The following is a 27,808-nucleotide window of genomic DNA, read 5'->3' on the forward strand; positions in this document are numbered from 1 at the left end:
TGCATAGATTTGTGTTCTGAAGTGTAATTTGACCTTGATTTTGACCTAGTGACCAACTTTCACATTTCTCAAGCTACAGCCTTCAAATGGACCACTTGCATAGTTTTGTGTACCGAAATAAACTTTGATCTTAAGATTGACCTAGTGACCTACTTCCAAATTTCTCAAACTACAGCCTTCAAACTTGTTGCACATGCAAAGTTTTGTGTACAAAGAACTTTGTCCTTGAAATTGATCTAGTGACCTACTTTCACATTACTCCAGCTACAGCTTTCGAATTTGGACCATTGCACAGTGTTGTGTACGGAAATGAAATTTGACCTTGAGCTAGTCAGTAAGTCTTGAAATTTGGAACACTCAAAAATGGCACATTGGTGGGCGCCAAGATCACTCTGTGATCTCTTGTTACTATAAACACTCTGATTTTGACCCGATCTTAATGATATTTATCCTAATTTTATAGCAAAAAATATATATAATTAGCTGCTTAGCCTATTTTGAAAGACCGGCTCACAGTGGCATAAATATGACAGACCAAGGCATTGCCTGGAAGCCAAACGAATGCCTAGCCAGTTACCAGCGGGGAAAGAAACGGCTTATAAATGCAGCAAATGTGAAATGAATTGGCTCTATGAAATGTAGGTGAAGTTAAGAACTGGGTTACATAAGGTCAAAAAGTTTACAATTTTATATGTTCTTTTTACAGTTATACTGCAATCAAAATGAAATAAGTTTACAACAGAAGGAACAGAAGATTAAATGAAATGTTGTTCAACAATTATAAATTTCATTAAGACTACACTATTCAAATACTAGAAAACTTGCAACAACGGCTGTAAGATCCGCTCCTTCATACTTTCCTACTCTGACGATGATTTGTCAGAATTATTATCTTCATGAGCATGGTTTCCAAGCACATTGATTTGAAAACGTCATACATGTTAACATTTATAACTTATTTTCTTCCTTGAGCAACACCCTTACACAACACAGGTCCCCCTTCATGAAGGTACACCGCAGGCCAGACAATATACTGCACATATTTCCCGCTTTTCGTGTAGGGTTTGTATATATTTGTATCAAAATGAATGTCTCCAGTAACATCAGGGACATCAACATGCATTGATGGCATGTGTCTGCACATTGACCAGCAGATATTCATGCACTTCCGAATGTACGCTGCAACAGCCTCCGAGTGTTGATTTATATTTTGTTCTTCCAATATGATCTTAGTTCCGACCTGAAAATACAACATTGAAACACAATGAAATAAACCTTGTTACTCCTTTTTATCATAATATGGATCTGCTCATCTACTTGTATTCTAAATGTTTATGAAATATATCCAAGATTCATCGTCTACCCTACTTTAACCGAATAAAAAGTAAAATCTGGACAAGATCCTTTGGAAGCCTAGAACCCAACTAAGCAAAATAATACTAGGAGGCTCGATTTAATGGAGTGATTCTCCTTTAAAATATACTATCTGATCACTTTCGGCAGAGTCGCAAATTGATGTGGCATACCATTAGATAACAAATCTGGCCATCTTATCTATTAAGTAGCTGCCGGTAACAAGAGATGCGGGTATGTATTATATTGTAAGTTATCTCTTTTCTGCCAGTGTATACGGGAGCATAAAGTCGGACATAGACCGAGTAAGCCGAACGATATATGGATCTCAGACAATTCAAATTGGTAATATTGCAAATTGAAATTCGTACATATCTTCTAGTTGAAAAAGTTTTATGATAATATATGAGTCATTATAAAGTCGATCAGTGTCACCCCTAAAACATGCTTTCATGATACGCTTGAAGATATTAAAGAGCTGATCATAATGATATTAGAGTGTTTCCTAGCAGGAATGCTAAGAGCAGATTAGACCACATACAGTAAACCTCAACTATTAAGACGACCTGAGGTTCTTTCATAAAGTAGTCTTAATAGCGGGACGGTCTTATTATCTGGTTTTCATTTACAAAAGGCTGTAAAATGGAGAACTGTGGCATCTGCCCATGCCTAAAATGGCTGACGCCTGGGATTCCTTTACCTATATTGTTTTGGTGGGACGTAAACTCTAGCAAGACAAAAGTTCATGGCCCAGTTCTTGAAGACAAACTTATGTTGCACATATATGTTTAAAATTTTACATCACATTGACACAGTGAAGGACATACCGGAACCTTTTAGCTGCAATTGCTTAAGTCTTAGTAAGGGAAGAAAAAGATACAGGACGCGAATAACTACGGACAGGTCCGGCGTAACACGTTGAACTACGTTTTACTGCGCCTGGTAACTTGCTTAGCATGTGGACGGGTCTGCGGTGAACTACGTTGAACTACGCTTAAGTACGGGCAGGCTCGGATAACTACGTTCAGCTACGGATCAATACGAATCACTACGTTTGCATTAACGTTAAGTAATACCCCAGTCACATATACGACGCGGATAAATACGTCTAAACACGGATAGAAACGTAGTAATCCGTATCGATCCGTACCGGAGCCATACCTTAAAGTAGTAATCCGTATCAACCCGTACCAATCCGTACGGCTCAGGTACCGATCGATACGGATTACTACGTTTCTATCCGTGACTAGACGTAGCTCTCCGCGCCGTATGTGTGACTGGGGTATTACGATTATCTTTGACAGCATGTCAAACTACGACAAGGTACGCTTCAGTACGGATAACTACGTTTAGTACGTTTAACTACGGATGAATAAGTTTCAACCAAGTTGGACTAAAGTCACGCTCAAATGGTTACGGATCGCTCAAACTTTTGTGCATGTTCAAAAGTTGGAGAAACTTGCAAGTTTGGGATAAGTCTTGAATACGTTTCGACTAAGTGTTGGTACGGATTGATACGGATTACCACTTTGAGGTAAGCTCAGGTGCAGATCAATATGTATTACTACGTTTCTAACCGTAGCTAGACGTAGCTATCCGCGCCGTATTTGTGACTGGGGTATCATATAAATAAGCCACGTGTAGCCAGCGTTTTCATTTCGATTCTCTTTAACATCATGTTAAACTACGGCAAGGTACGCTCTATCAGTACGAATAACTACGTTTAGTACGTTTAACTACGGATGAATAAGTTTCAACCAAGTTGGACTAAAGTCACGCTCAAATGGTTACGGATCGCTCAAACTTTTGTGAATGTTCAAAAGGTGGAGAAACTTGCAAGTTTGGGATAAGTCTTGAATACGTTTTGACCAAGTGTTGGTACGGATTGACACGGATTACTACTTTGAGGTAAGGCTCAGGTGCGGATCTATATGGATTACTTCGTTTCTATCCGTAGCTAGACGTAGTTATCCGCGCCGTTTGTGTGACTGGGGTATTAGATGAAAAACTTTTCCGAGTTTATCCCTGACATTACAGACAAAAAGGTGTGAAGTCAAAAAGTGATCTTATTAATGAAGTTATATGGTCATTTGGAACTGAAACTGGTATTCTTTTTAAAGCGCTTTGTGGCTATTGATGTAAGAAGAAATAATTAGTTTCTGGAAAAAAGTGGTACTAATAATTAGATGGTTCTAATTTAGTAGTGGTCTTAATGAGGGTTCGACTGTAAATACTTCTGGAAGAAAACCGACACCAAAGAGAAAAAATGTGATCTACAAACTTCAGAAAACAAGAAATGTCACTCATGCAAGAACCATCATCGAAGAAAACATTCTAAAATCAATGAAGAAGATTTCCTACTAAAATTACACCACCAGACAAATTACTTTAGACCAGCCCGACGTCTATTACATGCACTGCTAGAGCACGTAGTGCACAACCACATGACACCATCTTATAACATAGCATACTGACTGGAAGTCAACGTGGTTTCTAGTGGAAAGATGAAACGAGACATAACCACTGGCAGCAATCTTTGATGGTCTCCTCCATAGCAAAGAACCGCAGGTAGATGTGAGTTTGCTTGATATCGTCAGTACCTTAAATAAGGTTTCGTTTCCAGCCTTCTTTAAAACAAGGAAACATTAAGGAGTCAGTGGGAGCGCAAATGCATAGACAGACTTCCCTTCTAACACGAGTCAACAAGTCGTCGCTAATACCCAACAAGGCAGGAGTGATTATGGTGTACCTCACGGTACCGTGTTAGGTCAATTCTGGTTACGTTCTACCAATTTCATACCTTATTTATTTCATATTAAGAACAAAACATTCAGACCTCATTTTCAGCACTTTAGAGCATTTCAATGATATAAAAAACCTTATATGGTCATTTAGTATAACATGTCTTCTTATAAAAAATAGAAAAATATTGACATGTTATGTTGTATATAAGAAAAATAATCTGTTCTGAGAACATCACCCTCTAAAATGCCCCCATGAAAACAGCCGTTTAGCAATTATGCGTAGGTAGATATTTTTCGCAAAGAATAAAACTTATTCCCGGAAATTCACAATGAAAATGGTCTAGATCTTTTCTCAATACAATAAGCAATAAAAATAAGCCAAAAATTTAACTGTCACCTCCTCATGTCACTCATTGTACCAGATTTCATCTATAGGCATACAGACACTAAATAGAAAAATGGCGCGGAAAATGGTCGCATAATGGCGGATACAAATAGTCCTCAGTTTTTTTTGCTCTGTAGAGCTATTTTCCTTATTTTCTTTGCATTTTTTTGCTAAAATCACATGACAGATCTATGCTTGACATGTAGGTAGCATTTTCATAATGACAACATGACAAAATTGTTCATGGAAACTTAGATCATACACCACCAGTATAATTTGGGGTCTCATTTTTTTAGCTGATTTTGCAGTTTGTGTGTTGGACTGAAATTAATTTTCTTGCATCAAACATGACCCCCACTTTCCTTTTGATTTTTAGTTAGCAAAGACAATATTCTTCAAGAAAATGTAAGTTACAGACATTTAAAATGGGTCCTGATGTGTGCTGTGGCCATTGGAAATAAGTCAATTTTATATAGAATAAAGAGCAAGAACTATTTAGTGTGTTATAACCTATAGCATGGACCTACATTTTGGACTATTTCACTTCACTTCCGGTTTGGTGTAATCCGTCCTTCTGTTCTTAGCTTTCATAAACGACCAACAAAATTCTGTAATCGACAAAAGGTTTGCCGACAAACTATCATTCAAAGTGATACAGATTTCGGGAGACTGGCAGATTCTTCAATAGGACCGATCCTGTCTTGATACCTGAGAGAAGCGTTAACCGCAATAAGTTTAGTTTTTCGAATTGCACAAAAATCAGTAAATAGTAAAACTGAATGGAATCCGTGATCCTAAAGTATCAGAAAACACTGAGTGTAATAAGCGGAGACATTTAACATCCGTCAGACAGCTGTTGTAAATATATATGTGTAAGAAAATGAACGAAATCAAAAACTATAATAGCAGACTGAATGAAACCATATCTATCATCTACCATCTACGTGGCTAAACACATGAAACAGTAAAACAATTAGTGCATCTGATATTATCTTACAGACAACAAAACAGAGGATGTTCACATACAGGCAACCGCTACCATGGCACAGAACATCCGGACACCAGACAACATAGCCAGTTAAGGTAGCCACTACAAAGTCATGACCAGACTAATTCTAAGGGTATAGATCATCTGTAAGGGAGGCAGAGTACATCTGAATCTTAGAACAAGTTTAGCGTCTAGCAGGTAGATTTGACTTTAAGAGTACAACCCCATTATGTGTAAAATGAGGACTTAGTGTGAACCACTAGTCAACCGTAGACGAGGCAACCGGTTCTTGATGCTATAATCCAGTACCTTCTCCACGTCTTCTGAAAGCCGTTGCTTGAAAAACTTTCCTATTTCCATGATAGTTTTCTTCTCTTCGTTTTTCAGTGTTTGCTCAAAATCCGTTTCGATAACTTTTTTCTGGAAAAAATAAGGAAAGGTTTTGAGATAATGCTATGTTCACTTAAGATCACTCTTCTAGATGCACATTTTGGTAAAACAAACCGACAGTAAAATAAAAAGATATTATCTTAAACCATTTCTTATTAAGATTTCCGCTTTAAAATTAGATATTCTATCATACAGAGAATATAAGGCTACTATCTTTCTGAACTTACGTTTATCCAGCTAGTCGGAAATACTTTTATCCATCGAGGCTCTGCCGAGTGGATAAACTTTTCGGAGATTTGTCAAATAAACTTTAATTAGAAAGACATTAACCTTGTATTCTATTTATCATACTTTTTCATCACACATGATTTTCAACCTTATTTTGCTGTTATATGTAAATATTGGATATACTATTTAATGGCCATTTAGTTAAACGAAACGTATGAAAGCCAAATCGTTTAACGGTTATAAGCACATAAGCACTGAGTGTGCCTGAGACTGCAGTACATATACAACATGTGGAATTTATGTATATATAATGTACAACTGTATGCCGCAGAAGTATTAGGCAATCTTGAGAAAGGCACACATTACCACATATCGGCCAGCATCTAAATGCACTCATTATTTAACTGTTGATTTTAAGGTTATCTTATTGTAAGAGCTAGAGCTCAATGAATTGACTTCCGATTGTTTTCAATATTACATTTTATCAAAATTAAATCATAACCAGATAGTTTATTTACTTTTCAAGGGAATATGTTTTTGACAAAGATTCAACTGTTATAACAAAAACCGAAACGCGGACTTAGAAAAATTTAATAGGGCTAATCTGTAGTTAACTGTAGTTAAATCTATGAGAAGATACCAAAGAGGCATAGAATTCCACCAGTTTAAAAGCAAGTTTGTTTGTCTATTCATGAGAGGTAATTAAACGTGCACTGCCTCTCACACCAACTAGCACCAGTTTGTTTTGCGGAACGTCATTAGATAATATGAATAGTGAATTGAGTCCTTGATCCCAAAATGACCAGAAAAAATAACAACTCTGAGTTAAAGAACGAGTAACCTTTTTAAGCATAGTTTACGAACTGATAGGCATGAAGGAATCTGTAGGTTTAGCAGCACATTTTTCCTTTTTGCAGTGGACACTGTACCTAGGATAGTTATATTTACAAGGACTGAAGGTTTAAACATATCGACTATATCAATTTTCAGTGACTAGCACGTATTTTTTACGGATCCATTGGTTATATGTCGGGCTTACAATGATCTCGACACCGAATGCAGTTTCCAATCATGTTATACTTTATGGGATGATTGATTTAAGAAATTATTTATAGTAAAAGAGTGTTTAACACTATTTATGCACGATGGGCGGTTAAACGTCGAGCGGTATAATTTCAAGAGGGCGCAGCCTGAGTGAAATTATTTGTACGACGTATTACCGCCCGAGTGTATAAATAGTGTTAAAATACGGTTTCGCTATAAATTATTTCGATTCTAATACGCCCTTAATCTTAAACAGTAGATAAAATATAGAAGCGCTCTTTCTTGGTCGCAACAAAAACATGACGTCATCGCACGTTAACGTGACGTCATTCAAGCGTAAGTGTGTTTTTAACAGAGACAAGCATATGAGAATGTTTAGTAGATGACCCCTTTTATTTTTATATATAAGCCAAATTTCAAAGTCCTGTTGACATGAAATGGTTTATCAATAGCCGGAGAACACCTTTGCCTACTTAAGAGCATGATTGCCTATGATCTGTAGTAACTCCTGAATACGGAGGTTATATAAAGATCACATTTAACCACTTTCTCTGTCATTATCACATACAATGTAAAATTAGTACTTTAAGTATAAGTGACACTTAAAGATGCTATTGCTATAAAATATGTAAGAGTATCAACGCAACCAAACAAAATAATAAGACACTTGGTTTGATTGAGTCATTAGTCAAAATGACTGGCCCTTTCAAAAAGAGTCAATACGTTAATTGGAGTTATTTTTTTACGAATTGTCTCTCTCAACTAATACATACACATTTATACTGGCTGAATAAACATGGATATGTAAATGTCATTAATTCTTGCAAAAATGGATGGTTCCACGAATACCAATTAAATCTGCATATTATAAACAATAACATTTTCCGTTCTGTAAGATGCTATATCCCCGACTGGCGTGTCATATATATATATATATTCATGTAAGATGCTACCTTTTGGGTTGTAAGTTAAAACGTGATAAATAAAATATTATACTTCTAAGCGATTCTTTTGGCATAATTTTCTAATATCAGCATCACAAATGACTAAATAAAATCAGCCTGAATCGATGTAGTAATCCGCAAAAGGACTTAAAATTCATATTTTTAAAAATAAAATCAGATTTATCAGAGCAGTTTGTGAAAACAGAACCTAAGTAGGGAAATATTGAAAAAGTACTTGTTTTGCTGCATTCGGTCTTCCGTGTCCATGGTCCGTTGCTTGTCTCGTTCCCTTGGTGTGCTATAAATGTATAATGTATGATCGTAAGTGCATGCATCAAATCAAAACCAACTAGAAGGTTCTGTCGAGAAAAAAACGCAAGTTTTCCAATGCATTTAATTTTGATGAAACTGTGTATCGAACTTCGTCCTTCAAAACTGGACGAAGAAGCCAAAAGAAATGACATGAGAGACGTAGGCATTAATGTTGTCAGTTGGAAGTAGCCTATAATATTAACACAGCAGCATTTTGTTTACAGTTGTCTGATGATAACACAGTTGCTATATTTTCAAATCTATACCATCATTATCTATCTCTACGCATGTGAGTATTGTAACACATTCAATCATAATAGCAAATAAAATCAAACAGCCAAAAGGTCAATGTTATTTTTTTGTTTGTGAAATCAAGGACATGTTCAGCAAGGTCTTTGGTAATAAACAAAGTAGTATTTTCCAATATCATATCTTAGTACCTGATTTCTCTTTTTTTTAAAATGTCAACGTGACTTGTTATAAAACATGCAACATATATAATAACTTTTTATAAGTTATGATTAAACGGAAATTTCATACAACCGATGCAAGTCGCCCAGGTACTTCACCACACACTTCTCCCATAGCCGGGTCAGTCTCGACGACAAGTGTACAAAAGCTGTGTTTTATGGTGCTTGTGTGTTCAGTGCATGCGTTTCGGCATATCTCATTAGCGCGCTGTTAAATAAATGGAAACATTTTATAACCATCAGAGCATGCGTTTCGGCATATCTCACTAACGCTGTAAACATTTTATAATTGTCAGAACATGCGTTTCGGTATATCTCATTAGCGTAAAATAAATGGAAACATTTTTTAACTATTTTCCTTGTAATATTGTAACCTTAACATTGATTTATTTCGCTCATCATCTTCCGGTGAATTGAATAAATATAACCATATATTATATACATAACCAAAGTTGAGGAATATTTGATGTCACTGATCATGACTAGATTTAGATGGAACAATGTACATCTCTTAAATTTAAAAATAAAATGTTTAAGTGTTACGGCATAATGATTAGTATATAATGCTACGCGTGACGTTGTGCTTGTATGGTGAGTAAATTGTATGTTGCCATCATCAATACAGTTTGAAAACGAAATTGATTGCATACCAACTCTGAACACAAGTTCTTAGATTATCATTCGCGATACATCAAATGACACTTCTGGTGTCACTCGTTGAAAGAACTCACATTGAAATTATTACCATGTTCATATATACTCTATCTAAATAATATATGTAATATATAGAGTACAGAAAGGTAAAACTTTTAGACTCAATTTATTTCAAATAAAATCTGTAAAAAGATCCTTTGATAAAAAGATAATACTCTGTCAAACAATGAATAAAAACCACGCACTTATCTTCAGGCTTTTAAAGATGGCCAGTAATAATAATTTTCTTACCAGTCAACTCTGTAGTGGGATTGTTTATTCTTTCTAGTTTTACTAGGGATTAAAAAGCATCTTACCATTAACAGTTTCAACATGAAATCGACTTTCTGTTTCTCATTTTGTTTAGGTACATCTTCAAAAGCATCTGTCCATTCATTAACATATAACTCTGAAAATTCCTCCGCAAGTTTGGTAGGTCTTTTTTCGTCACTGAGTTCTGCTATGTAATGACTGAGCTCAGTTTGCTGTTCTTTATCTTGTCTAAAACATGCAATGACTTCGTTTGTATCAATATACTGAGATGGTTCATGCCAACACAAATATAGTACAAATGAGTTCTATTCATTTTAAATAAATGATCCACTATAACGTAAAGTCAAACTATTTTGTTTGTGGTTGCAGATCAATACACCCCAGACGCAAAGCAGTCCATTGTCTTACAATATATACATTGAATATCTAGACACAGCGTGGTAACATCTGGCGTACTTAGATTATATAACCATATTCAGTCAACAGTTTTCATGAATTCTGAATTTACTTTTATAGTGCATGTACTTCCAAATACGTCATGATATGCATTCCCTTAAAATCCATTTAACATCTGTTTTAGCGTCATTTTTAGTTATATAAAATGAATGTTAAACACAAAATATCAATCAGAAAATCAAAAAGTCAATTTGGCTGAGACATGCAGGGAAAGGTAGAGCTATAATGTTTTTGAGCCGATGGTCATTGTTTATGGCGAAATCGAAGAAAAATAAAAAACGAAAAGACATATTCCTATCACATACCTCAGCAGCAATAAACTTTGTATTTTTTGTTCTTGGTCACCCTGTTTCTTTACGTTTTCGGGTGCTTGCTTTGCCTGTATCAGCTGGCTATACTGATAACTTAGCTCAAAACGGTATTTTCTTTCCTCATCTACGTGCGCTTGCAGTTTTTTCACTGTATCCGTTTTTTCGGCAGACATTTCTTGAATTCGACTCTGCAGACTTTCGACAGTTTCTTTATGCAACAAGTCGTCTTTTGTTTTCTGTGCATCCATTAGCTCTATTCGGCTCTGCAGACTTTCTTCGGTTTCTTTGTGCAGCAAATCATCTTTTTCTTTCTGCTCAGCAATGTCATCTATACGTCTCTGCAGTTTTTCTATGTAGATCTTGCTGTCAGAAATATGGTTATTTAGGGCTTCCATGTCACTAAAATGAAAAAGATTATTCTGCTATTACAGCATTGATTTCAAAGTTTTACACTGATATAAAATTCTGTATCGATACACAGACTGTTGTTGCTTGTGTTCTAAGTTAGAATAGGCTATTCGATTAAGAGGTAAACTAACAACGCGTGAAAATTGTAAAAACGTTACTTATAGCTATTCACATTAATTTTATGGTTTTCAGTTAATCAATCTTATCCGGATTTAATTCAAATATTAGCAATTGCAGAATGTGGCAGGCGAACAAATATCATGTTAGTCGTACTTTAAATACATTGATGCTATCAGGGAAATTGATAGATAACTATTTGAATGAGTCCGAGCGTATAAGGCATTAAAAAGTATGCATATAGAATAAGCTCTGTACAGGTTTTTGAAGCACTAAAAGATGCAATGAGGATATCGTTTTGAGAGTAGATAAAGTTTAGTTTTTATTTACCTATCCTTTTTCTGTATGACTTCGTTTTTTCCTTGCAGTTCTGTCTCTTTTTCGTTTAAAGTAAGCTTTAAATGGCGTATACTGAAAAGTAATTCTCTGCTCTTTTTTTACATGGAATATGTGTAATGTCTTCTATAATACTTATATATACTGAATACACAAATAAAGGGATCGAAGAAAACATGATTAGTCTGGAGTGAAACTCGGGTAAATGTATACAACAAAAAGCAAGGAACAGATCGTACTTAATTTCAAATCAATTTATTCAATCAGTACTTAACCTAAAATAAGCCTAGTGTCTCACTAGAAGTAATTTTATTTACACGTCTTGTAAACTAGTTCAAATTCAACAGTGGTGTTTTGCCACTCTCCGTCCTGCTGTGTTCTTTCTTTATGTATATATGTTTGTGTCTGTTTGATACTCCTATGATATTATTATTGTGTTCGTTTGTGTTAATATGTACACGTATATGCTCAGCCTTCATGTACGTTTTTGCACAAACCCATATTTACATGCGGTGTGCTTCATGGTATGGTTGTTTGCATATTAAATGTGGCTTTTCCTGTTGGATGTGTGTCCAGCCTGACAGTAGCAAGTTTATTCTACTTTCTTAAAAGCATCTATGTTAAAGGAGAGAACTGACTTTATATGTCTAAACTCGATCTTATTGTGCGATAATGTGCTTTCTAGTTAATGTGGTATTTGAACAATATAATTAAGACATAAGATGAATTTTAAAACTTAAATTTTGTACCCTTATCAGACGTTTTTTAAGTACATTAGTCGATCGTATAGTGGATTTTATTAAGTACATAAAATCAAGGTACATAGACCTTTAAATATAATTTATTTAATCCAAAACCCGAAAATATCCTGAAGTTATTAATACATACTATCTCTCTCTCTCTCTCTCTCTCTCTAGATAGATAGATAGATGCACATTTAAAATGAATAATCTATCTTTTATAAATTAATTTATTAATAGTTCAGAAATAGTCTTTCAAAATAAAATGAATTATGTAATGATAATAATTATTTAGAACCGCAAGTGTCAAAACTGAGAGACACCCATTCTCTTATAGCTATGCCCGGTAGCTAAGGCGCTCTGCAGCAAAAGTGCTGCTTAGCTTAGATGCTCTCCCCATCCTACATCTTATCCACAGTCTGTCACAGAGAGTGAATTAGCAAAACCGTAAAGGATGATATGTCAACTGCTGACAATATCATGTCTCATGTCATTTTAGTGGTGCTAGTATATGATATATTCTAATAAAGGTATTTTTTAAGGAAAACTATCCAGTAACATTTTATAATTATGTTTAATATCAGCACACAGATACCACTGTTGCATTTCTCATACTTAATCTAAAATTGCTGGCCCCTAAGGTTAGTATCGCCTTTACTAGTCGAGCTACTTTAAAGAAAATGATTTTTTGTTTTAAATAATGACAAATTGCTTCCATTTTAATTTGAAAATGAAGTATTCGCAATCTTGAGCATGCTTTTCACACGAACTTATGATTAAAGGTAAAACTTTTTGAACTGGCAAGCTTTAAGTCACATCTTTAAGAGGCAATTAGAAACAATTACATTTAATTGCTGTACAGTGTACCGGCATAATTTTATAAAACATAACTTAAACAAACTGTTCGTTAATTGAAACATTTCGCGAAAATTTTGGATTAGATTTACATATATATGGGCCTAAAATGTTACATACAACCATGGCTTCTTTACGTTCACTAATCACTGCGTGAACTGTGAACGTAACATTGAATGATGGTGATTTTAATTGTGATTTTAATTGTAATGATACTGTGATTAATTTACCCGTGTGTGCATTTTAGTGTTTCAAAGTAGAATATGATAAAGGTACAATTTATGCAACTTATTATTTAAATTGAAAATTCAGTATAGATGAAACACAAGTATATTTTTATTAAATGGAAGTGTCCAGGGGTACGTATCCGTTCATCTAGAATCCCTAGACGGGCCTGTTATGGGTTTTCTAGGGGTAGGGACATCTTTTTTCTAGAGATTTAGGGTTATTTATATATTAAATTTTGTTGAAAATGAAATAACAAATAAGACTTAACCAGTGTTTACTTAAAATTTAGATCCAAATGGTTTACAGATACCAGCGTTCACCCGATTCTAGCCTTACTTTTTAAAACCTAAATAACGAGGAACTCCAAATGATTACATTGTTCCGATTAGTTTTGTAACAGGATCCAAAAGTTTGGGCTCTGAAAGTCCCAGGTTCGATCAATTTTTTAGTTGCGGAATATATTTTGAAGAAAACAAAACAATCCACAGTTCACACTTTTTTATTGGTTACCCTTCCTTATTGTTCTAATTTTACAACTCAATAATAACAATTTCTCAATTACAAAACCCTAAAAAAGTAAGCAACTAAAAGTTTCTAATATAATATCTGGGGAGAGAGAGGGGGTGGTTCAGGCAGGCCAGTGAAAGGAGGTAAGCACTTTACCTTTCGTTTCCGCGACCAAACACAGAACAAACCCACTGCTGGGCAAACCTGCCTATTTATTAGCCTAACCTTCCCGCCAAAAACGAGGAACATAGTAAAAGTAATGTAAAAGTTATGAAAGTTCTAGAAACCATGTACACAATCAATATAGTAAATTGAAATATTAAAACTATTGGCCAACCCTGCCCTGACAACTTCAGCGAAAAAGCAAGAATCATGAAAAAATTATGAATTAAGCTACAGTCTAATACTGGATAGTTTAAGGGTGCAACCCAATGATTTGAAAGATGGTACAATATGCAAGCAAAACTGCAATAAAAAGACCCTCAAATAGGAGGCAAACATAAGTATATATCACCTAATTACTAATTACTAAGCTTGTAAAGTCCCAATAGGTACAAAACATCATTTAAATACGATTTAGAAAAAGTGACCATCATTATACATGTATATAAAGCAGTATCAATATATGGCATGGACCATTAAGGAGAAAATGTACTGAAAATAGGTTTAAGTAAGAATAGAATGTACAATTGATTTAAGGTAGCTGTATACCAGTTGAAATAAGAATATACCGACAGGTATGTACTTGAAGATATCATTCCTGCTACAGTTTGTTGTAAAAAATTAATGAATGAATCTAACCCTTAAATGAATTCCATTTGAAATTCAGCAGAAAAAAAACTAAATTAAGCATAATAATATGCACCTATTTTAAAATAACAAGATATAATGATAATCGGCACGGTACTGATTGTTTAATAATCAATTAACCGATATTAAGTAAACGAAACCGTTTGTGACCTTGTGAAAACGTCCATTGTATCTCGTAACGGCTACCAAATGTGTGGAAAACATACACTAAGGTTTAATTATAATTAAAAATAGTTTTCCCCCAACATATTTAACGTTATTTTGTTTAATCTTTATATCTTTTTTTCTGCCAGTTCGAATCATCGGATTTTTATATACGTTTCGAAAGAAAATGTAACAAAATGTGTGTGTGTGTGTTTTTTTTTAACAAATGTACATTATAGTCTCTTGCAAATCTTTATAATTTTGCTCTGTGGTACAATGCTAATATAGATTTTATATGTATGTATAATATAAATGTGCACAAAGATGAGACTCAAATGAAATGTTGAACTTATATAATAGTGGATCTAGGCATTTACAAATCACACATGACACTAGAAATTGCCAAAAATTGTATATTTGTGTTTAATTCAGTTTAGGTTGTATTGTTCAGTCGTTAAAAATTATCCTTAAACAAACTGCTTAACCGTTACCTAGATTTCTTGTATAATTGTCTGCATGAATTTCCATTGAACATATCTCAAATTTGATGCAAAAAGGTAAAATAAGTAAAAAAAGTATATTAAAATAATCTAAATTATTAATTTGCCGATAATGACTATGTATCTTATGCGGATGTATCTTAATTGTTGTTTTTTTGTACCTGTAGCTTGCGTAAATGTTGAGTTCTGCTCAACCCGGGGCTAGAGAGCGTGGATGATAGTATGCATTTCCACTACCCTCCATGAACAGGCTCAATCAAACCGAGCCTGCAACCTTTTCGTTTTTGTCGTGTTGATTGATCTTTGGATTTTCAACATTTTCTTTTTTATAAAAGACTCAGCATGGTCATTATCAACCGTTTTTTTAGTTGATTGCATACATTCCCAGTGGTGAAGATGCACGTACTTTACGGATCGGACAGTGGACCAAAACTGATCTTTTTCTTTATTTACATTAAGTTCAGATTAGTTCAGTTTACATGTCCTTATTGGGTCTTCTTTTAACTTCCACTGCGCTGTCGAGTCCACTCGATAAACGAATAGTAAAAAATATCAATATATTTAAAAGCCCAAGGAAAAGTGAATGTAGGGTGGCACAGAGATGATATATAATAACTTATACGCGAGCACGTAAAACCTAATAAGTCGCACACAGTGGTTTAAAACATCATTATCTCGTCCGTGTCACTGTATGAATGACATACTTGATTCATCATGTTTCTCAAACTCATTTCAGAAATATAATTTACTAATTTTAGATATTAAAAGGCTGTGCCCTGATATAGGGCATTTTTACCTAAAATCTGGTTCCGATATTAGCTCGCAAAGGTAAACATCATAGGTAGTTAAAATATCAAGATACAAGATTTTGCAGTAAAATGGCTATTGATTATTGGAATATGTCTACGGATTGTAATTTGAAAGTATGTATTTACTATATATTACCTTTCATGAATATTCTTCAGTTTACACCTCAAGCTGAAACAAAAGTGTAGTTTTGTGATAAACAGAACATTTGGTAAACTGAAGTAGTACATCTTTTGATAAAAAGGAACCTTTTTAACAGGTTTAACCGTAACTTATATCGTAAAATGACTACAGACATCGGTTTTGCCCGTCCCGACTCGCCGTGTAATTTCTTAAACTAATTTATTATACCGAAATAAATAAGACACCATAAAATATTAAGCGCAAAACGTAACATTGACCTTACTAAATACCTATATAAATTTTGTCAAAAACACTATTTGTATTTCACAAGTAAATATGAACAGGCAGAAAGAAATTCCGTATTGTACCTTTTCCATTTTATGTCGCCGGACTACTTTCATACCATATGCATGACCTGACAGCTCACAAAAAAAACCCCATTCGTTTCTATTTTAACATCGACAAATATTGAAGATTTCGTTCGATAAAAGCAACAAAAAAAGGTGGAGGTATAAAAAAGGTTCATTACAATAGTAGCTAGATCTGTGATATTTTATTTGGCTCTCGTGGATTTTGCCAGGATGGATCACACTCGGTGCTTGTGCGGATCGAGCTACCGTTAAAATAATCCTACTTTAGTCTACTGGTTTAAGGGACAGCTCCTTGCATTTTTATAAGATTTTAGGAACACTATGTTGGTAAAGTGTATAATCATAGATTCAGCCTGAAACTGACATTGAAAACTTTTCTCGAAGCAAACATGTACATTACGTCCAAGGCTATGCATATCTATCTTATAGCTAAGGATGAATATATATCAACTACTACTGAACAGCAATGAAGACAGCAAACTGCCAGTATTTAATAATCTCTATTCAAAATGCAATGCATAGATAATATTTGTTAGCTTCAGTGTAAGATAAAACTATCTTTCTTCAAGATTTCATTACGATTTCATTTTCACAGATTAGGGAGGTGGGCGACACTGGGGGAAGTTGGTTCCAACGGTACACTGTTCTCGGAAAATAAGAAAACTTGTTATAGTCAGTGGTTGCAGTAATTAACCTATAACTTAGGGAATGGCCATAGCGGACACATCGGGTCATTGGGGGTAAGGTAATCTACGATTGGGATAGCAACCAGATCATGATGAATCTTATAGAAGAGTGTTAAACTAGAATCCATACGCCTTAAATCCAGTCGACGAAGGTTTAGGGAGTGTAGCATATCTGTTACACTGGAAGTACGGCCGTAGTCGGTCTTGATCCAACGGGCGGCTCTCCTTTGGACGCTTTCAATTTGGTCAATTTGAGTTTGGGTGTGGGGCGACCATACCTCGGAGGCATATTCGAGCTGGGGTCGGACTAGAGTCTGGTAAGCAATGGCCTTAAGGGGTTGGGATTTTGACCTTCGTAAGAACCCTAGGGTTTAGTTAGCTTTTTTGGTTTGCCTGTTTATGTGATTGTCCCATGATAGACCATTTGAGATATTCACGCATACTGGTATATAGCTGAGCTGACCGATTCAAGTTGGACTCAATGTAGGTAATACTGGGTAGGGATAGGATGTTTCCTTCTAGTGGCGTGGATCACTTGACACTTGGAGGGGTTGAACTCCATATCCCACTCCAACTCCCACTTTTCTAGAAGTTTAAGGTCAGTTTGGAGAGTGACAGATTGGTCTACAGATGACAATGTTAGATATATTGCCGTGTCATCTGCAAACAGACGGACTTTGGAACTGACGTTTTGTGAGAGGTCATTTATGTAAGCTAGGAAGAGCAGGGGACGAAGTACAGACCCCTGCGGGACACCTGATGAAACTGGGATGGCTTCAGTGCCATTTAGGAATACTGATTGGATTCTATTATCTAAGAAACCTTTGACCCATCTTAGTGTGTTACCTCTGACTCCATCTTCGTGCATTTTTAGAAGGACTTTCTCTTGGCTAACCTTGTCGAAAGCCTTACTAAAATCTAGTATTATAAGATCTACTTGTTTCTTATTGTAGACTGTGAAGTGACCAGATCATTTACTAACTGATTTGTTTGTTTGGTTTGGGTTTAACGCCGTTTTTCAAAAGTATTTCAGTCATGTGAAGGCGGGCAGTTAACCTAAGCAGTGTTCCTGGATTCTGTACCAGTACAAACCTGTTCTCCGCAAGTAACTGCCAACTTTCCCACATGAATCAGAGGTGGAGGACTAATGATTTCAGACACAATGTCGTTTATCAAATAGTCACGGAGAACATACGCCCAGCCCGAGGATCGAACTCACGACCCCGCGATCCGTAGACCGACGCTCTACCTACTGAGCTAAGCGGGCGGGTTCATAACTAACTGACTAACGCATGACCTTTCTTCCCCAAATCCATGTTGTAGGTCATACAGAATACCATGGTTGGTGAAGTGCTTAACAGCAGATGAGGAAACAATGTGTTCAAGAACTTTACATAGGACACATGTTAATGAAATTGGCCTATAATGTACTGGATTTGACCTATCACCTTTTTAAAAATGGGTGCAACATTTGCGGATTTCCACTGGGATGGAAGTGATACTTCCTCTAGGGATTTCTGGAATATGACCTCAAGGATGGGGGATAGTTCTACAGAGAGTATTTTAAGTATTATAGGCTTGATTTTGTCAGGACCACTGGCCTTACGGGAGTTCAGGTTGCTGAGAAGTTTCTCAATACCATTTGTGCCTGTCCTAATATCTGGCATAGTAGGGACTGAATTACTATCTGGTGTTAGTTTCATTTTGCTGAGCGAGGCGAGGTTTAGTGGTGATTTGGGGCCAGAAACAGACTGAAACTGTTTGTTCAGTACTGTTGCCTTAGCTTGATCATCCAGATGGAGTTTATTTTCATACTTAAGGGGAGGGATAGAGGAAGATTCCTGTCTCGAGTGTTTAATGAGCGAGTACAGTTTCTTAGTATTTGGATTATTTGGAGTAATGCATCAGTGTTGTTCAAGTTTAGGATGTGCTTAAGATACTGGTTATAAGCCTCTTTGACCTTTTTCCGCACTAGATGCTTTAAGTCTAGAAATTTTTTTCGATCAGAAATGAGCTAGTTTTCTTAACCTTTTTAAAGCTCTGTTCCTCCTTCTGATTAGTTTCTTAATGTCCTGTTTGACCAATGGAAGGTGATCTCTTACAGTTGACTGTTTGGAAGGAATCCATTTTTCTGTAAGGTTGTTTAGGGTATTTGAGAAATTTTCCCATAACTCTTCTGTGTTTAGTGCGGAGTATTTACTTTCATTCCTCATAGCCTGGTGGTAGTCAATTAATGACTGTATTATTACCTGCCAGTTTGCTTTTTTTATATGAGGGAATTTTTTCGAGGCTTCTGGTAACATATCCTTGCGGATGTATTGACTTTTGTTTCTACTATATTATGATCACTGATGCCCGGTATGATGTTGACCTGATTTACTAGAGTTGGGTTTGTAGTAAGGAATAAGTCTAGAATATTATTTCCTCTAGTTGGTAAGTTGACCATTTGGGTTAGGTTTGAATCATTAAATGTTTCTATAACCTGACGGTAGAAGGTGGGGTGCTTACATTCAGGGGATGGACTTCTGGTGTCCCAGTCCATTTTTTGAAGGTTAAGATCCCCGGCCACCCAGACATTTGAAAACGTTTTATTAACCTTTTCAAGGGATTTAGTAAATTTAAAGTATTTTGTATAGTTTTGTAAAATAATTTGATCGCAAATAATAGATTTGTTATATTAAAAATATCATAATAAAAATTGCTTCTTGGCTATACATAATTGATTTCAATGTATAAACTCCTGAGTACACTTTTTATTTGTTGGGTCAGGGTTAAATCATAGTTCAAAAAGGGATCTTGCAGCTAGTTTATTGATATGTGTAATTGCCACATACCGTCTATCATTTGTATTAAGTTTCATAAAAGCCTTTATAGCAGAAACAACGCTATTGTCTGGGCAGAATGGAGAGAAAATCAGTTCAAAAGGATATGAACTGACAACCATTCCGTCCTTGTGCTCAGTACTTCCTCCCAAGATGAAAATGTTGATAGTGTCTCTGTAAGATTTGTGTAAAGTTATATCAAACTCTAGCCATGTGTTTAAGAGGTATAAAGCGGACACGATACATAACGGACGGTTAGCATTTCTACATTTCTATATTCCATTCCGCAAAACCTCAAAGAAGACATCAGAAACAATAACACAAGATGGCCATGATGGCCCTAGAGCGCTTATCCGAATTTTAAAAGACTACTATATACATACGGAAAAACCAAGCCTAAAGTAACCATGTTGTTTTACGAATTCTTTGAACACAACTGAAAGAGGGCCACCTTCCTGTGTAGTTTTGTCGAAATTAGAAGAATGGTGTATGCCGAGATATGGTTCGAAGCAATTGTTGACGGGCGGGTTTGGTTGATGGGAAAGCCCACATTAAGTAGTCAGTGGAATTGTATTACCAGATGATTAATGCAAATTTAATTTGACGCTAACGTGACATAATTCATAACCAAGTAGACCCGTTTAACCCAGTTGAGCTCGATGCCAATGTCAATAGCAGTGCCTGTCTAGTCACACTCAGACATTTCAAATGTATTTTGCAAAGTGCTACCTGACGTTTTACTGGTAAAGTAAAAACAGATTGTTTACATGTAAAATCATGAAATCACGCGTGGTAGTTACACAGAAAAATTTAAGTTAAAATGCCAAGGCTCCTTCCATACCCATAATAGTTTTGATTTTAAAAACTACAGTCACGTAACGTAGTGACCGCCCGTCGTACATTCTCTAACAGAATAAATGTAAGCTAACATGCGTAAAGTTTACCCATTACAGTCTTCCGCAAGCTTCAAAATTTCACACTCCATCAATCTTTCCCTTTTTGTTTTATCATCTTCTATATCACGTAACCTAACGAATATAAAATGAGACAAATAGAATCTAGTACAGAAATATATATATTATTCATAAATAAAATATATTACAGGACAAAATCGATTGAAAAGCATACTTCATTCAATGTATTATTAACCCATCATTTTGTGAGTTTACTGATCTTGGATGTTCATAATAACGCATGAAATTAGAAATAACACCAGCTAGAGAAATTAAATCATTTTCACTTCTTACATAATATGGTTTGTACTGCATAGTAAAACAGTTGTATTACGTTTATAGTATACCACAATATTGCGAAAAGTTTTCCATTCTGCCTGGATCATTGGTCATTTATTTCATATCCGCAAAATAGTTTTATAGAATAGAATGGCTAAGGTCTGCATTAGAAGCATGCACATTTATGACCATTACCTTTTCCGAGTTAATATATTTCTTTCTTCCGTTGATTGTAATTTCTTCGCCAAAACTGTATTTCTTAAACGTAAAATGCAACAATTATTGATATTTTCTGTCACGATCTCAAATTTCAAACGAAGTAACTATTTCAGGGGGCGGAAAGAATAACAAAAAATCTCAAGTTCAAATTCTTACATATTGTCAAATTTTTGCACGTACAACAACAACACGTGAATATCTAACTTTTATCAACGTTTCAGCGCTTTGTTTGCAAGTATGTATGAAATTTACATATTCAAAAAGCATGTTCTTCTTTTGAATAAGAAAAAAATAAAATAAGAATCAGCAAAACAAAATTTTAGCAAGTTTCATTTTGCCACTTCAAAATTATCTCAGTTGTGCACTGCTCTGTGTCTTTAATATACATCTTTCATTTTCTGATGTTTCAGTTGTACTTTTAGTGTTGTTCTTAACGCTAGATGGCAGCTTTCTTGGATATATAAAATGGGTAGCAATTTCTCAACATTGAAAGGGAAACCTATTTTATGCTAGTATTAGTACATGCGCCCGCCCGCTTAGGGAGAGCACAGATTGTACGGGTCGCGAGGTAAGTTCGATTCCCTGGCGAGGCGTATATTCTCCGTGACGATTTGATAAAAACATTGCATCTAAAATCATTCGTCCTCCATCTCTGATTTATGTGCGGAAGTTGGAAGTTACTAGCAGAGAAATGTTTTGTACTGGTAAAAAATCCAGGAACACCGGTTAGGCTTACTGCCCGCTGTTTTTTTTTTACTGAAGTACTGTTGAAAAAAAAAAACCCGGCTTAAACCCAAAACAAACAAACTTATACATGAATTCGATTAATCCTTTTCAAGTTGATATGTGAAAACAAGTCTGTTTTTTTACACTAGATAACAAAAATAGAATTCTAAAGTAAGAAATTTTACGTTAATCACTTCGAAAACCAATGCAAGTGTATTTCGTGCACATTTATATTAGAATCACAAACTTTTGTAAGAAGTAAAGTGATAATGTCATTACGCTTACGCTTTAGCTTTGAAAGATGCTGAAGTACAATGATATACGCCCAAAATGTCGACAATGTTATGCATGAAAGCTGATACCAAAGCACAAAGTTTAGTATGTCATGCTTCATTACCTTGAATGCGCTTTCCGTAACTCATTCATCAGCTTTTGTACAACACTGAAACACATGTTGTGATTATTAGATAACATAAAGAATTTGCTTAAAATAACATTAAAAACAATTTAATATAATTTTAAAACTAACTGTTTCTAAAATAATGACTCCAATCTAATCATCGACATTAGTCCAACGCCTAGACAATTAAATATATAACAGACTTACTGGTTTTTGGTGAGTTTGAAGTGTATTCATTTCCAATACCGTCCATGAACAAGCTCAATCAAACCGAGTCTGCAATATTTTCGTTTTAGTCGTGTTGAGCGACCTGTGGAGTTTCCGCTTTTTCTATTTCAAACATTGACATTGTATACGCAAATATAACTTTAATTAATCTAAGTAATTGCATCAACAAATTGGCTTAATACATGTACAATCTTTAATCCAGTTTAATTCAAATAATAAACTTAAATGGGATTTTATAACTTTAACAAAAAGGTAGAAAAATTACCTGCCTAACTCTTTTTCTAATTCATCCACAGGAACAAATCTGAAAGTAATGCAGATGTGTAGTCTGGAAGATATTTGATCACTACACTAGTCAATTTACATTTGCTCTATAGTGTATGATACAAAATAAACAGTTGTCATTATAATGTATACAATATCATTTAAAGGAAGTATGCAAACATTGTACTAATCAAAGCAGCAGTACATATACGAGCCAGAAATGTGCTGGATATTGAGTCTAGGTAATGAACTTAAATAGTGTGTTTTTGTGAACAAAAAAGTCAGTACGGTACTGTTTAGGTCCTGCAATGACTTTCTAAATTATCTCCGTCCTGATGACATTATACCAGGAGGCACGGTCGGGAACTTTGATAGAATCTCTCACTCGAAATAATTCTATGTTTAATGCGGGGAATTTGAGTAGCTCTATGATTTCAGACTTACACGACTTCTTCTTCAGTCTTTTTTGACATGTCAGCTGATTGTCGTTTTTCTATGAAAAATATCTCTGTAATGAATAAAAGGAAATATATGTATAATGTTAGACAAAGAATGCATAAAATGATATTACAGTTGCAACGTATACATAAATTTGTTCTTGTAAATTTATGTAGATACCCTAGAAAAACTATTAAGAGAAAGTAGTGATTTATGTTATTTTGCATATTCTGTATGAGATTTTTTTTCTTTGATTTTACACACACTGTTACGGATAACAGACCATAATTTGATCGAAATGTTCATGCTAGAGCTACGACAAATATTTCCATTGTTAACAAATGAGTAGTATTTGCATTACTCTGTATTATCCATGTTTGAATATCTATGTTGCGAAATTCAAGATTACAGTACTTATGTACATTTAATTACATTAGGAGAGAACTTTGTTGTATTTGCATTGAGATGATACAAAGTTGTTAAATACAGCTTTTACCTGTGTACATAATGCTCTTTTTCTAATGAGGTTTCTTCTTGTTTCTTACTGATATTGGTGCTGAGTGACTTGGAGGCATAGTCACTATACGAACAATGGTATTTTGACGCATTCGTATGCTTATTGTTCTAGTAAAACTGCCTGCTTCCAAAGGATCTTTTTACAGATTTTATTAACTATCACAACAGCAATCTTTAAGTGCCGTGTGGCGGCTGTAAAAAGTCTCCCCGTACTTGGATTCAGTGTTGTTATATTTTCTGGTCCTTTGGGATCATGGAGTCCATTCAACATATGTGTAATAGAGTTCCGCTTAAGCCGGTGCTAGGGGGCGTGAGAGGTGTTGCACATTTAATTACCTCTCATGAACAGACTCAATCAAACCGAGTCTGCTATTATTCTTCTTGGTTGCATTCTTTGCTTCCAAAGGATCTTTTTACAGATTTTATTAACTATCACAACAGCAATCTTTAAGTGCCGTGTGGCGGCTGTAAAAAGTCTCCCCGTACTTGGATTCAGTGTTGTTATATTTTCTGGTCCTTTGGGATCATGGAGTCCATTCAACATATGTGTAATAGAGTTCCGCTTAAGCCGGTGCTAGGGGGCGTGAGAGGTGTTGCACATTTAATTACCTCTCATGAACAGACTCAATCAAACCGAGTCTGCTATTATTCTTCTTGGTTGCATTCCTTGCTTCCAAAGGATCTTTTTACAGATTTTATTAATTGTTACTTTAGGCTTGTCTCTCAAATTTATAGTTTGTACGGTTTGTTTGGTGTAATTACATAACATTCAGGAGATTCGGTATATATGCGTGTAAGCTCATTTGCAATCGCCAACGATTACCCAAAACGGGCGACTGTCCCAGAAGAAGATTGATAGTAATGTTAGTGGAAGGATAGTGCTAGATGCAGGCGACGATCGAATTTCTGATTTTTCCCTAGTTTTTTACCGTGCAAGGTGTAAAACATTACTACATGGGACTCTAATCCCAGTGTTAGCTATTTTATTGGAAGAGCAAGAGATCGAACTCACGACCCCTGGTTTCGTAGTCAGTCAGTGTTACCACTAGACTACTGTCCCCGCTGTACTGATTATTCGGCCAAGTTTAATTATCAAAAGGACCCTCTAGGATCTCTCTAGAGTTATGACCTTTACTGCGAAAATTGACTAAGCTCGATGTTTAACTTGAGCAGTTCTTATCCAATATTCACAAAACTGGGTTATACTATTTATTGGCACATATTGTCGACCAAGTTTAATTATCATCCGGGATATCCCAGTGGCCCAGAGTTATGGCATTTGAAGTGCTAAAATTGCTTTTATAGACAGTGTCCTCTCTCTGACTTCTGTAATTCTTATCCAACGTTCAACAAACTTAGTCAAACGTTTATAGACGTAGTATCTAGGACAAGTTCGATAACCAGCCAAATAGCAAGTCACTCTTGAATTATGGTCATTGAATTGTCTAGAATTTCAAAAATTTAGAGTGTCCGGGTAAATCAGAATGCTTATGGGCATATTTTTTTGCTAGTTCGATAATGAGCCAGATAATCTCTGTTTGCTATTATGGACGTATATTGTAACAGTCTGGCACTCTTGTTCACGTTTGAAATATGTTTGTTTGACTACGTCTACATTCAAGCATTCATTTTGGATGGCAGTTTTGATGATGTTTGACTATTTAGCATTGAATGATTGTTTGCTTCGCCAATTCGATATTTATATCACGTTCTTGAATCTCGGTATGAAAGGTACTTTGTTTTCAAACATATATTATGTTGTAGCAGTCATACATTATTTTATTAACATAGGGTGATGTGACTTCATATATTTTTATGAGAGATGTAGATAACATGAAATACTATGCAAGTTTATTGCGCATTAGAATCTCCTTTTTTCAAATAAGTATAAACTATTTTATAGAATACACAATCCATGTGTTGTATACATGCGCAAATAAAATACGTTATACTTCATCAACTAAAAAATATATGCTTGTAACTGTAACTGTGAATTCTGAATCCATGAATCCAAGGGGCTAAATCTGGCAAAACTACAAATGAATGATGACACATTACGAATGGTGTTTTGCATTGAAATGAAATTTAATTACACAAGACATGATACTGAAATCTTAACCTTACAATTGTGAAATGAATATAATTACACCTCAAAACAGCGTCGCCGACGTATCGAACCCTAGCCGCCTATACCAAAGCGCAGCCACTATGCCATTTTGAGTAGTTACAACAGGTATTGGTTCTAATCTTATTGAGGTAATGCAAATCATACTAATATTTCTAATCGACCGTCAAGTCTATAAATTGAACTCTCAATCGTCAAAAACAAACTATGACTTACTCCTTACTGTCTTGTTATTTGCGAGAAAAAAAGGAACGTATTTTACTTCACAGTGTTTCTTTCTTCCTATGCATCAAAATAACTAGAATGTAGTGCAAATTCTAACCATAAATTCAGTTATTGAAAATATAGGATAAATATAAATTATACTCACTTCTTTAAGATAAAATAGTAAAATATACAGCTTACGTTCCTGTTAAGGTACTCTAAACTCTACACTTAACATAATTTCAAACGCTAATATTAATTATATATTTTTTAAATTTCTTTCAAATTACTATATAAGCACTTCTGAAATTATGAACAGACTGAGAAAATAATCTGTTATTTAATAGAATGCCAAAATTACGGCGCAATTTGAATATGCAGTCCAATAATTTATCTAATTTAATAGCTCGACCAATTTTGAAAACGGTGCAATATACGTTTCAGTTGATAAAATGATTTTATATTAATAACTCGCTCAAATTTTTATGTGATAAAGGAGTTATATAAAATATTTGTTTGAATCTGTACTTCAGAAGTGGCGTACATGTGACAAAAATATTCAGACATAAATTTCTGCGATTTGATCCCTTTAATAATAATAATAATAATAATAACAAATTAAAAAGGGGTTAACTCATCCCTTCTGAACCTGTTCTATACCTGTGTATAATTTACAAGTATTTATTGCGGGGTTTACTTCTTGTATTATTTTCAAACGTCAGAGGTCAAAAAGTTTACTTTTCTTCTAGCTTTAACTAAACAGTAGGGTAAATTATATTTTGTGTTAAAATAAGAGTTACTTGATCAAATATGACGTTTTAGAAATCAATATCTGTTGTAAAAGTAAACTTATTTGATCATGATGGATTCAATTTTACTGACATGTCTGTTTGACATCCACAGTATGATTATCTAAATATGCCAATTATCAAAAAATGTACTTCCGGTAAAGGTTAAGATATTGGTAAAAAACTAAGTGTTGCGTTTAAGATTTGTTAATTGTTGTAACCGTGGAAATATACATCATGTGATGTGGAATGTGAAATATCATTTGGTTAAGAAGATTCATACAGATATTTTTTCCATTGGGACTAGAAACTTACAATGAAGAACAATAGAATAGCTTTCAATCATTATAGAGTATATACACATTGCATACAGTAAATTCGAATACTTTAACGCTGTTTCAGATCGACTTTAAATGCGTGTCTTCTCGTGTAAATATTGTGTCTTGTTCTAAAATCAGAAATTGTTCTTGTCTTCCAAGTTAATTTGGAAAAAAAATATATATTTACCGTTTGCACATAAATGCTCCTAATTTGAAAATTATCCACAAATATGTTCAATCTTGAAACCGAAAGAGGAAGTAAATGATTTCAAAATTTAGCTGCAATACAATACAAATATTCGC

The 27,808-nt window shown here is 34.8% G+C and overlaps 1 protein-coding gene across 4 annotated transcripts; it reads right to left on the minus strand.

The window, feature by feature from the left end:
* Positions 1 to 673: 673 nt before the first annotated feature.
* LOC123558861 (myosin-7B-like) lies at positions 674 to 27,808 on the minus strand. 4 transcript variants are annotated; one of them, XM_053542974.1, is made up of 14 exons: positions 27,693 to 27,808; positions 23,559 to 23,622; positions 23,116 to 23,154; positions 22,620 to 22,664; positions 21,473 to 21,535; positions 20,990 to 21,073; positions 16,182 to 16,214; positions 11,447 to 11,527; positions 10,586 to 10,990; positions 9,869 to 10,052; positions 8,932 to 9,066; positions 8,312 to 8,374; positions 5,780 to 5,890; positions 674 to 1,240 (listed from the first exon to the last, which is right to left on the minus strand). In XM_053542974.1, the coding sequence occupies exons 2-14, from the start codon at positions 23,585 to 23,587 to the stop codon at positions 956 to 958; spliced, it is 1,557 nt and encodes a 518-aa protein (XP_053398949.1). In that variant the 5' UTR covers positions 23,588 to 23,622; positions 27,693 to 27,808; the 3' UTR covers positions 674 to 955. The 4 variants fall into 4 exon arrangements, with proteins under 4 accessions (XP_053398949.1, XP_053398948.1, XP_053398950.1 ...); XM_053542973.1 differs by having other exon boundaries at positions 8,929 to 9,066; XM_053542975.1 differs by having other exon boundaries at positions 8,929 to 9,066; positions 23,120 to 23,154; positions 27,693 to 27,735.

Source organism: Mercenaria mercenaria, chromosome 5, assembly GCF_021730395.1.
Source record: "Mercenaria mercenaria strain notata chromosome 5, MADL_Memer_1, whole genome shotgun sequence".
Classification (NCBI taxonomy): Eukaryota; Metazoa; Mollusca; class Bivalvia; order Venerida; family Veneridae; genus Mercenaria; species Mercenaria mercenaria.